Here is a 12,079-nt window from a genome sequence, read left to right on the forward strand (position 1 = left end):
GCTTCTCACATCGGTTGGGGAGCCCATGTGGACGACTTTCAAACCCAAGGGTTATGGTCCAAAGAGGAAGCCGAACACCAGATCAATTTCCTGGAACTTCGAGCAATCCGCTATGCGCTCCGCACTTTCAAAGATCATCTCTTTCATCAGATAATCTTAATCCAGACGGACAACCAAGTGGCCATGTGGTACATAAACAAGCAGGGAGGCACCGGCTCCTTCCTTCTGTGTCAGGAAGCTGCGCAGATCTGGGCGGAAGCCCTCTCCTACTCCATGTACCTCAGGGCCACTTACCTGCCGGGAGTAGACAATGTATTGGCAGACCAGCTGAGCCGTGTCTTCCAACCGCACGAGTGGTCACTCGATCCTCTGGTAGCGACCTCTCTGTTTCACAAGTGGGGTTCTCCCCGCATAGACCTCTTTGCGTCCCCTCAGAACCACAAAGTGGACGATTACTGCTCTCTCATTCGGAGCCAGCACTCTCGGCTGAGGGATGCATTCTCCCTCAAGTGGACAACCGGTCTGCTCTATGCATTCCCTCCACTTCCTCTTGTGTCAAAGACTCTCGTGAAGCTACGCCAGGACGGGGGGAACCATGATCCTGATAGCACCTTACTGGCCACGCCAAGTATGGTTTCCAATACTCCAGGATCTCTCCATCCGCAGGCACATTCCTCTGGGAAAGGACCCGCATCTGCTCACTCAAAACGACGGATGCCTCCTCCATCCCAACCTCCAAGCCTTGTCCCTGACGGCATGGATGTTGAAAGGTTAGTCCTTCAGCCTTTCAACCTTTCAGATTCCGTTTCTCGGGTCCTGATAGCTTCACGAAAGCCTTCCACAAGAAAGTCTTACTCATACAAATGGAAAAGGTACACATCATGGTGCACTTCTCAGTCCCTTGATGCCCTTTCCTGTCCAATCTCCAAATTCTTGGACTATTTATGGCACCTCTCTGAATCAGGTCTTAAAACCTCTTCTATCAGAATGCATGTCAGTGCGGTAGCCGCCTTCCATAAAGGTGTACAGGGTGTCCCTATTTCAGTACAACCCCTAGTAACACGTTTTCTTAAAGGCTTGCTCCATCTGAAGCCACCCTTACGTCCTCCGGCCCCATCTTGGGACCTTAACCTGGTTCTTGGTCGTCTAATGAAACCTCCTTTCGAACCTCTGCACTCCTGTGAGTTAAAGTATCTCACATGGAAAGTGTTATTCCTTTTGGCTATCACTTCAGCTCGCAGGGTTAGTGAATTGCAGGCCCTAGTTACCTATCCGCCTTACACTAAGCTCCTGCAGGACCGGGCGGTGCTCCGCACTCACCCTAAATTTTTACCTAAGGTAGTTTCTGAGTTTCATATTAATCAATCCATCATACTACCTATCTTTTTTCCCAGGCCCCACTCCAACTCCGGGGAACAGACTCTGCATACCCTAGACTGCAAACGAGCTCTAGCATTTTATCTAGACCGTACAGTTGCTCACAGGAAGAGCACTCAATTGTTTGTCTCCTTCCATCCTAACAAGTTAGGACAACCTGTGGATAAGCAGGCTCTTTCCTCCTGGTTGGCGGACTGCATTTCTTTTTGCTATCAACAAGCTGGCATTCCCTTTCAAGACCGTGTGAAAGCTCACTCTGTGAGGGCCATGGCGACGTCAGTGGCACACCTTCGATCGGTGCCGCTTCCTGACATCTGTAGGGCTGCAACCTGGAGTTCTCTCCATACCTTTGCAGCCCACTATTGTTTGGACAAAGCTGGAAGACAGGACTCCATCTTCGGCCAATCTGTCTTGCGTAACCTTTTTCCAACGTGATGTACCAACACCCTTCCACCTTCCCGGTAGGGTGCGGATGCCCTTTACCAAATTCCACCCCAGTTGTAGTGCCTGTTGCACGTCATTGGGTGCATTTGGTGCAAGTCAGGACATCCTCAGCTCGGTACTCACCCATTTGTGAGGACAACCATCCTGCTTGTCCTGTGAGAAAGCAAATGTTGCTTACCTGATGTAACAGGTGTTCTCACAGGACAGCAGGATGTTAGTCCTCACGAAACCCGCCCGCCACCCCGCGGTGTTGGGTTCGTTTTAGTTTTTACTTTTTAGGCACTGCCTGTAGCTTTGAAAATCAGACTGAAGGGAGACCCCTGCTGGCTGCAGGGTCAGTGCCTTGCTGGGCATGCCCAGTAGGGGCCAGTCAAAGTTCTGTTTAAACTTTGACAGAAGTTTTCCGTGGTGGGCTCCATCCTCGATGTCACCCATTTGTGAGGACTAACATCCTGCTGTCCTGTGAGAACACCTGTTACATCAGGTAAGCAACATTTGCTATATTTTCTCATGATGATCTTTAAGGAACCATTCTGCATGTACACTTTCTTTATCTTTTATTAAAATTTATTGATTGATTTATGCATTGTTATAATATTGATTTTCTTGAATAGGATTTGTGCTAATGATTTATTTGTGCTTTCAGCTGGGCAGATGCTCAATCGCAGATCCAAAACATTGCTGCGTCTTTTGACCAGGAGGGAGCTGCAATTCTTATGGCTAGGTTGGCAGTATACAGGACAGAGACTGAGGAAGGACCTGATGTGCTCAGATGGCTGGACAGACAACTTATACGACTGGTAAATAGAAACCATGCTGAATATGTTGGAAACTACAAAAACTGAAAAATAAAAGTAAAGCATATCTTTATTTTCTGAAAATATTATTTGATTTCCCAGTTCCAAAATAATCTGCTACTTTAAAATATCTATTTATATAGTTGGTGATAGTTTTCACCCAAAAAAGCTGAGGGACTAATATTATATCATGCCAATCAAACTAGTTGGTGGTGTAGTTTTATATATGTTATCTTTTGAAGTAGTGCAAACTATATCTGTATAGATGTTACTATGCCATTAGAACTTGCGTTCGGTTTTTTTTTTCAAGTGTCAGAAGTTTGGAGAGTACCACAAAGATGACCCAAACTCCTTCAGATTTTCTGAGACCTTCTCTCTTTATCCCCAGGTGAGTAGATGTAAGATATTAGCAAGAGGTCTTATCACTAAGCTATTTAAACAATGATCACTGAAAGCCAGAACAGCCTTGGGTCTTTAACCCAAACATTAAATACCCTGTCTGGCTGAGATTTTTGCTTTTAAAAGCTAAAATTTGTGGGCCAGCCTGGTAGCTCAGGTGGCCAGTGCTGTTTACTGACATGTAGTTACACGATTTTAGGTTCCATATTAGGAGCTACCACCCAGGAAAAAGATCTAGGCATCATAGTGGATAATACTTTAAAATCTTCGGCTCAGTGTGCTGCCGCAGTCAAAAAAGCAAACAGAATGTTAGGAATTATTAGGAAGGGAATGGTTAATAAAACGGAAAATGTCATAATGCCTCTGTATCGCTCAATGGTGAGACCACACCTTGAATACTGTGTACAATTCTGGTCGCGCATCTCAAAAAAAGATATAGTTGTGATGAAGAAGGTACAGAGAAGGGCAACCAAAATGATAAGGGGAATGGAACAGCTCCCCTATGAGGAGAGTGAAGAGGTTAGGGCTGTTCAGCTTGGAGAAGAGACAGATGAGGGGAGATATAATAGAGTTCTTTATGATCATGAGAGGCCTTGAACGAGTAGATGTGAATCGGTTATTTACACTTTCAAATAATAGAAGGAGTAGGGGGCATTCCATGATGTTAGCAAGTAGCACATTTAAGACAAATTGGAGAAAATTCTTTTTCACTCAATGCACAATTAAGCTCTGGAATTTGTTGCCAGAGGATGTGGTTAGTGCAGTTAGTGTAGCTGGGTTCAAAAAAGGTTTGGATAAGTTCTTGGAGGAGAAGGTCCATTTACTGCTATTAATCAAGTTTACTTAGGGAATAGCCACTGCTATTAATTGCATCAGTAGGATGGGATCTTCTTAGTGTTTGGGTAATTGCCAGGTTCTTGTGGCCTGGTTTGGCCTCTGTTGGAAACAGGATGCTGGGCTTGATGGACCCTTGGTCTGACCCAGCATGGCAATTTCTTATGTTCTTATGTAGAAAATCGCCTCTTAAATCCAAGAGTCAGGTCTTTCATTTCCTGGGCCAGCCAGCAGTGTTTTTACAGTCCCCAGGAGGAGGGAGTCATGATCATTGTTTCAGAGTGACCCCTAGAAGCTGAAATCAGAGCCTCTGATTGTAGGGTTCTAGAAAGTGCCCTAGTGCATAGCCCCTAGCCCAGGACTGTCACATCAATGACCAGAGTAGATATATTGGGGAGTGGGGGGGATAAATAAGTGTAAAATCCTCAGGGAGTTAGAAAAAGCAAGTTTTCCTACCGTGTAGCAGATGGACTCATTACAAATGGGTATAGTGTGCTCGTGCTAGCAGTTGGAGACGGATCTGACGTCAGCACGTGGTACATATACCCCTGCAGGAAGTGCAGCAGCTCAGTAATTTCCGTCTCCAAAGCAGTTTGGAGCTACCTTTACGCTCGCTGAGCGTTTTTCCACATTCTAAGAGGTAGAAGCTCTCAACGCTTCAATCCTTACAGGGCTCGCTACCAAGCACCTCGTTCTCAGACCAGGAACCAGTCCTTTCAGACCAGGCACAACAAGAGGGGAACCGGCTCGGGTTCGGGTCCCGGCCGCACCCCACAATGAGAATCAGCCGACCCATCTGGGGGAAGAAGCCATAGGAGCAGGCTAACCCTATTTTACCGCAGGTGGGTCGAGATTACTTCGGACCAGTGGGTCCTCGCCATTGTCCAGGAAGGGAATTACCTGAACTTCCTTCATCTCCCTCCGGACAAGTTTGTGGAATCGCCTTGTCCACCCCCCAAGAGGGCGGCGCTGGCAGCTACCTTGGGAAGGCTCCTGTCCCTAAAAGCCATAATCCCAGTGCCTGCATGGGACATAAATTCTGGGCATTACTCCATTTATTTCATTGTCCCCAAGAAGGGGGGGCACCTTCAGACCCGTCCTGGACCTCAAGTCAGTCTTCCGGCACTTACGGGTTCCAGGATTTCGCATGGAAACTCTGCGGTCAGTCCGAAGTGCAATACAGCCAGGGGAGTATCTCACATCCCTGGATCTCTGAGGCCTATTTGCACATCCCAATTCATCGGGATCACCAGCGTTACCTACGCTTCAAAGTCCTGGATCAGCACTTTCAGTTCCGGGCTCTACCCTTCGGGTTAGCCACCGCGCCACGGACATTTACCAAGGTAATAGTAGTGGTGGCGGCGTCCCTCAGGAAGGAAGGCATTCTCGTCCATCCCTACCTAGATGATTGGCTGATCAGGGCAAAGTCACCGGAGGAGAGCCACCGGGCAACCAACAGAGTTATATCTCTTCTGGAAAGCCTAGGATGGATAGTCAACATAAACAAGAGTTCCCTACAGCCTTCGCAGTCGCTGGAATACCTAGGAGTCCGATTCGACACCCAGGAAGACAAGATCAGCCTGACCACCAAGAGGAAATCAAAACTCCGGGATCACTTGCAGAATCTGCTGAGCTCCACTCGGCCCACTGCTTGGGATTACCTACAGGTTCTCGGCCTAATGGCCTCCACTCTGGACGTGATAACATGGGCACGGGCTCATATGAGACCGTTACAGCGTGCCCTCCTATCTCGGTGGCACCCACAATTACAGAACTACACCGTGCATCTACCTCTACCGGCCAGAGTACGGAATAGGTTACGGTGGTGGCTGCAGCCCGGCCACATGAGCCGGGGGTGAAGGATGTCCTCCCCAACCTGGACCCTGCTCACTACAGATGCCAGCCTGAGTGGCTGGGGAGCACACTGCGAAGAGCTAACCGCCCAGGGGCGATGGAACAGAGAAGAGTCGGGGTGGAACATCAACCGACTAGAGGTACGGGCAGTCAGGTTAGCCTGCCTGCGATTTGCCCACAGACTTCGAAACAGAGCAGTCAGAGTGATGTCGGACAACGCCACCACGGTGGCATACATCAACCAACAGGGTGGAACCAGAAGCCGACAGGTATCCTTAGAAATAGCCCCCCTGATGGCTTGGGCGGAAGCAAATCTCCAGGGCATCTCCGCCATCCACGTTGCCGGGAAGGACAACGCCACGGCAGACTTCCTCAGCAGAGAAAGCCTAAACCCGGGGGAATGGCAGCTGTCACCCACGGCCTTCCAGATGATTGTGGATCAGTGGGGGACTCCGGGCATGGACATACTAGCGGACAGGTCCAACGCTCAAGTACCCAGGTACTTCAGTCGCAGGCGAAATCCTCTATCCCACGGGATCGATGCCCTGGTGCAGCCATGGCCTCCAGGGATCCTGCTATATGCCTTTCCCCCATGGCCCCTGCTGGGTGCCATCATACATAAGATTCAGCGGCACAGAGGCCTAGTTCTTCTGGTGGCCCCGGACTGGCCAAGAAGATCCTGGTACGCAGACATGAGAAGACTACTGGCAGGGGATCCTCTACCCCTGCCCCCTCACAGGGACCTGCTGCGACAGGGTCCCATCCTCCACGAGAATCCAGCTCAATTCTCTCTTACGGTCTGGCCATTGAGAGGGCTAGACTGAAGAAAAGGGGATACTCGGGGCCGGTAATAAACACACTCCTCCGAGCATGCAAGTTCTCCACATCACTAACGTATTTAAGGATCTGGAGAGTATTTGAAGCCTGGTGCGAAACTCGCAGCACCAATCCGCATGCCGCTAAAATCCCCATCATTCTGGATTTCCTGCAAGATGGGCTTCAGAAGGGTCTGTCCCTTAGTTCAATCAAGGTTCAGGTGGCAGCGCGATCCTGCTACGGCCCCAGGAGTGCCGGGCAACAGCATTGCCACGCACCCAGACGTTTCATGTTTCCTGAAAGGAGTCAAACACATTCGCCCGCCACTGAAGTGGCCAGTGCCCCTGTGGAACCTCAACCTAGTCTTGGAATTCCTAGCGGGATCTGCCTTCAGACCCCTCCGAGGCCTGTCCCTCCGTTTGTTAACCTTGAAGATGGTGTTCTTGCTGGCCGTATGATCAGCACGCCGCATCTCTGAGCTACAAACGCTGTCCTGCCGCGATCCATTTCTCAGAATCACTCCAGGAGCTATCCATCTTCGCACAGTTCCTTCCTTCTTACCCAAAGTAGTCTCACACTTCCACCTCAACCAAACCATATCCTTGCCAACCATGGAAGGTTTGAAGAAGTCAGAAGAAGGTCATAAACTGCGCCATCTCGACATCGGTAGGCTGCTGTCCAGATACCTGGAAATGTCGGAAGCAGTACGAAAGACGGACCACCTGTTCGTCCTTCACAGTGGGAAGAAGCAAGGAGAAGCGCCTCACGGGCAACTATTGCTCACTGGATCAAAGAAGTTATCAAGGTGGCCTACGTAGAAGCGGGAAAACCACCACCTCTACGGGTCAAGGCTCACTCTACCAGAGCTCAAGCGGCCTCCTGGGCAGAAACTAGGATGCTGTCCCCTGCAGAGATATGTAAAGCGGCAACGTGGTCCTCCCTCCATACCTTCTCCAGATTCCACCGTCTGGACGTCCAGGCCAGGGAGGATACAGCATTTGCGAGGGCAATCCTAAACGGACCTCGGGCAGCCTCCCACCCAGTCCGGGAATAGCTTTTGTACATCCCATTTGTAATGAGTCCATCTGCTACATGCTAGGAAATGGAGAGATTACTTACCTGATAATCTCGTTTTCCTTAGTGTAGGCAGATGGACTCAGCATCCCGCCCGGCTGCCGATATACATGGGGTTTCACCGATTCAAGGTAAGCCATGTTTTCCTACATAGGGCATCCACCCTGCCGGGTGTCGACGCCTTCTGGTTGAAAACACTGGCAGTCTCCAGCTACTATCAATCGGTCAGGTTAATGATGTTTGGTTAATCAATCGGTCAGTCACACATATATCCATGAAGCTTTTGCAAGGAAGATTACTGAGCTGCTGCACTTCCTGCAGGGTTATATGTACCACGTGCTGACGTCAGATCCGTCTCCAACTGCTAGCACAAGCACACTATACCCACTTGTTTTGAGTCCATCTGCATACACTAAGGAAAACGAGATTATCAGGTAAATAATCTCTACAATTTGTGGTTTGCAACCGAAAGGTTTGGAATGCTGAAATCATGTGAAGGCAGGGCCGGTGGAGGCACTAGGTGGCTGCCTAGGGAGCCACCGGTCTGGGGATGGCGACGACATGACTTCTCCTTCTTCCTGCCCACATGGCCTGGAAGGGGAATTGGTGGGTCCACGCGGGCAGGAAGAAGAGGCCATGCAGGAGAAAGAACAGCACATCCCCCAGGCCGTTGCAGGAAGAGGCAGCATTGGTCCCAGGTTCGCATGGAGTTCAAATACAGCAGCGACAGCGCCTCCGCCTCCTCACAGGTGCATTCCCCATGCCGTTGCAGGAAAAGACATCATCAGCCCAGGTTCAAGCGCAGGAGGAACAGCAACAGTGCTACCTTCACCTCACCCCACCGCAGGAACAGAGTAGCATCAGCCCAAATGGTCTCAAGAAAAATGAAGTCCGACTGCTGCTGCACTTGTACTTGGTGGGGGGGGGGGGGGGGAGGAAGTGAATGAATGAGAGCATGTGTGTCTGCGAGGGCATGTGTGTATCTATGACTGTGAGAACATGTCTGAATCTGTGAGAGTGTGTGTGTGTGTCTCTCTGTCAGTGGTAAACTGTCACTGAAAGCATGTTTGTATGTGAGAGCATGTGTTTGTGTGTCTGTTGCTGTGTCTGTGAGAATATGTTCTATGATTGAGTATGTTTGTATATATGAGAAAGAGAGAGATTGTGAGGAACTACTCCTCACTTCTCCCCTACTAATCCATGAATAGCTCAGGGCATCTGGAAATCAAAAGATCCCAGGTATGAACAGCCAGGGATTTGTTTATCCTTTTAAAATTTTAAGTATTGGACAGTATTTGAAATATTTTATTGGTCTTTGGAAAATGTATATGAGTTTTAAATTATTAGATGTTCTATTTGTCAGCTGTTTTGAAATATTCTTTTTATTAGTATGGTTTTACTTTTATTGATTTATATTTCCTGATTTTGTTTGATTTTTTTCCTGAGGGATTGTAATATTTCTGTTTTTCCATTGTTGCACTGCATAAAGTCTGGCCTGTTGCGATTAAAAATTCAGTTTTTGTCTGCACGTTTATAATACTTAATGGTTATTTTATTCTGCATTTTTCTAAGGGTCTGTTTGTATTTTGCATGTGTGTCTGAGTTGATATATTCTTCTAGTGTGTAGGTTCTGTGTAGGGATGTATTACAGCTTGACTTTTTCTGTTTTCCTAATAGTAGGTGTATTTGGCATTTTAGGGCCTGGTGTAATTGAAGTTTTGCTGTTCATAAGTAGGGTTGGAGGGTTTGAGTGCAGGCAGTTGTTGAAGCTTTGATATGGGAAATTTACTATATTGAAAATGTAATTCAGTTTACTTGTGGTTTTCTGAGGGCCAAGTCCATACCCAACACACATTACAATAGAACTAATACTAATTCCAAGGGTCTTTTTTTTTTTTTTTTTTTTTTACTTTTTTGCAAGGTTTTACAACACTGTATGTAAATATAATTTCTCACAGGACAAGCAGGATGGTAGTCCTCACATATGGGTGACATCACAGGATGGAGCCCAATCATGGAACACTTTTGTCGAAGTTTCTAGAACTTTGACTGGCCCCTACTGGGCATGCCCAGCATGGCACTAACCCTGCAGCCAGCAGGGGTCCCCCTTCAGTCTTCTTTTTTCCGCGCAGCAGTAGCCACGTGGTTAAGGAGCTCCACAGAGATTCCTGACAGGAATTTTCCTTACGGAATTACTAAACAATTTCATGCCCCACAGGGGTCCCTCCTTCAAATTTTTGACTCCATGGTACTCCGGTAAGTTTTTACTCGTTTTCGGTCGATTCCAGTCGAGTTTGGCCCTCGCAGCCTACTGGCCATTGACCGTACCGCAGCTCAAATTTTTCATGGCCATGGCGTCAGGGTTCCGTCGGTGCCCGGACTGCAATCACACCATGTCCATTACAGACCTTCATAAGGTCTGTGTAACGTGTCTTGGATGTGTGAGCACGATGTCCTGACCTGCACCAAATGTGCCCTAATGACACCAAAAGGTCACAAGGCCAGAATGGAGAAGATGGAACTTCTCTTCCATGCTCAAACCTATCCACCACCGTCTAGAACTCATTCCACGAGACCCTTCCAAAAGGCCCAGTCTTGTCAGATCCGAAAACAGAAGCCGCAAGCAGCTTCTCAGCCGGGCCCTACTTCCGGTTTTTGACTCCTGCATAGAGAGCAGCCGCCAGCTTCCACTGCCCCAGATACCAATGGGAGGTCGATTGTGCCATTTTCTCAACAAGTGGCACACAATCATCTCAGACCAGTGGGTCCTTGCCATAATCTCTCATGGTTATCACCTGAACTTTCTCTCCATCCCACCGGACTCCCCACCTCTGCTGACGTGGGGAACATCCGACCACTCACCACTCCTGGAACAGGATGTCTCCCTCCTCCTCCAGTCCAGAGCAATAGAACCAGTGCCCTATTCCCAACAAGGCCTAGGATTCTATTCTCGGTAATCCTCAAAAAATCAGGCAGCGTTCGTCCAATTCTGGACCTACATGCCCTCAACAATTTCCTCTACCGAGAAAAGTTCAAGATGGTGACCTTTAGTTCCCTCCTTCCTCTTCTTCAAAGAGGAGACTGGCTCTGCTCTCTCGAACTCCAGGACACATACACTCATATTGCGATAACTCCATCTCATTCCAAATATCTGAGATTTCTGGTAGGCCCCAAGCACTTTCAATACCGAGTGCTTCCATTCGGCCTCGCATCTGCACCATGAATCTTCACAAAATGTCTCATAGTAGTTGCAACCTTCCTCAGGACTCAAGGTGTTCACGTCTACCCCTATCTAGACGATTGGTTGATCAGGGCTCCCACTCAGCAAACTGCTCTGTTGTCCCTACGTCTTACCTTACACACTCTGATTTCTCGTCAACTACGACAAATCCTACTTAGTCCCACAGGGGCAGACTTGAACACCTTGCAGGCAAAAGCTTTTCTACCTCGACAACGAGCTCTTACTGTAGTCTCTCTCGCACACCAGCTGCAGTCTCAGCACTCCACAACTGCACGCCACTTTCTCATTCTACTGGGACACATGGCGTCCTCAGTTCAGGTCACCCCAATAGCCCGCCTAGCCATGAGAGTCATGCAGTGGACTCTAAGGTCACAATGGACTCAATGCATCCAGCCCCTGTCGACCATTGTCCACATCACCGACTCACTCCGTCAGTCTCTAGCCTGGTGGAAACATCAGATCAATCTCCTCCAAGACTCTCAAATAACTCTCACCACCGATGCTTCCAACCTCGGCTGGGGAGCCCATGTGGCCCATCTGCAGACACAAGGATCTCGGTCTCCAGAGGAATCCAAACACCAAATAAATTTCCTGGAGCTTTGAGCAATCAGATATGCTCTCAGGGTATTTCAGGATCGCCTCTCCAACCACGTCATCCTGATTCAGACAGACAACCAGGTGGCCATGTGGTACATCAACAAACAGGGAGGGACGGGCTCCTACCTACTGTCAGGCCGATACAGTACAGTGTGCTCCGACCCTTATTTAGTAAGGGGTAATAGCGCGTCCAAAATGCGCGTCCAACCCCCCCCCCCCCCCCCCCCCCCCCCCCCGAACCTAATTGCGCCCGCAACATGCAAATGCATGTTGATGGCCCTATTAGGTATTCCCGCACGATTCAGTAAGTAAAATGTGCAGCCAAGCCGCACATTTTACTAGCGCCTACCCAAAGGAAGGCGCTAATTTCTCTCGGCACCAGGAAAGTGTACAGAAAAGCAGTAAAAACCGAAAGTTTAAAAAAGTAAAGAAAAAAAAATTTGAAATAGGCCTGCGGCTCACGGGTTGAAAACCGGATGCTCACTTTTGCCGGTGTCCGGTTTCCGAACCCGTGACTGTCAGCGGGCTCAAGAACCAACGCCAGCAAAATTGAGCGTCGGCTGTCAAACCCGCTGACAGCCGCCGCTCCTGTCTGAAAAGAGGCGCTAGGGACACGCTAGTGTCCCTAGAGCCTCTCTTTACCGCC

At 48.8% G+C, this 12,079-nt stretch overlaps 1 protein-coding gene across 1 annotated transcript in view; it reads left to right on the top strand.

Annotated features, from left to right (window-relative positions):
* SEC23A (Sec23 homolog A, coat complex II component) overlaps nt 1-12,079 on the top strand; it is a 308,648-nt gene that overhangs the window by 247,167 nt on the left and 49,402 nt on the right. The window contains exons 14-15 of the mRNA XM_029598498.1: nt 2,468-2,621; nt 2,929-3,006. Coding sequence (XP_029454358.1) covers nt 2,468-2,621; nt 2,929-3,006 — 232 coding nt within the window. The remainder of the gene's footprint in view (nt 1-2,467; nt 2,622-2,928; nt 3,007-12,079) is intronic.

Source organism: Rhinatrema bivittatum, chromosome 4, assembly GCF_901001135.1.
Source record: "Rhinatrema bivittatum chromosome 4, aRhiBiv1.1, whole genome shotgun sequence".
In the NCBI taxonomy this organism is placed as follows: Eukaryota; Metazoa; Chordata; class Amphibia; order Gymnophiona; family Rhinatrematidae; genus Rhinatrema; species Rhinatrema bivittatum.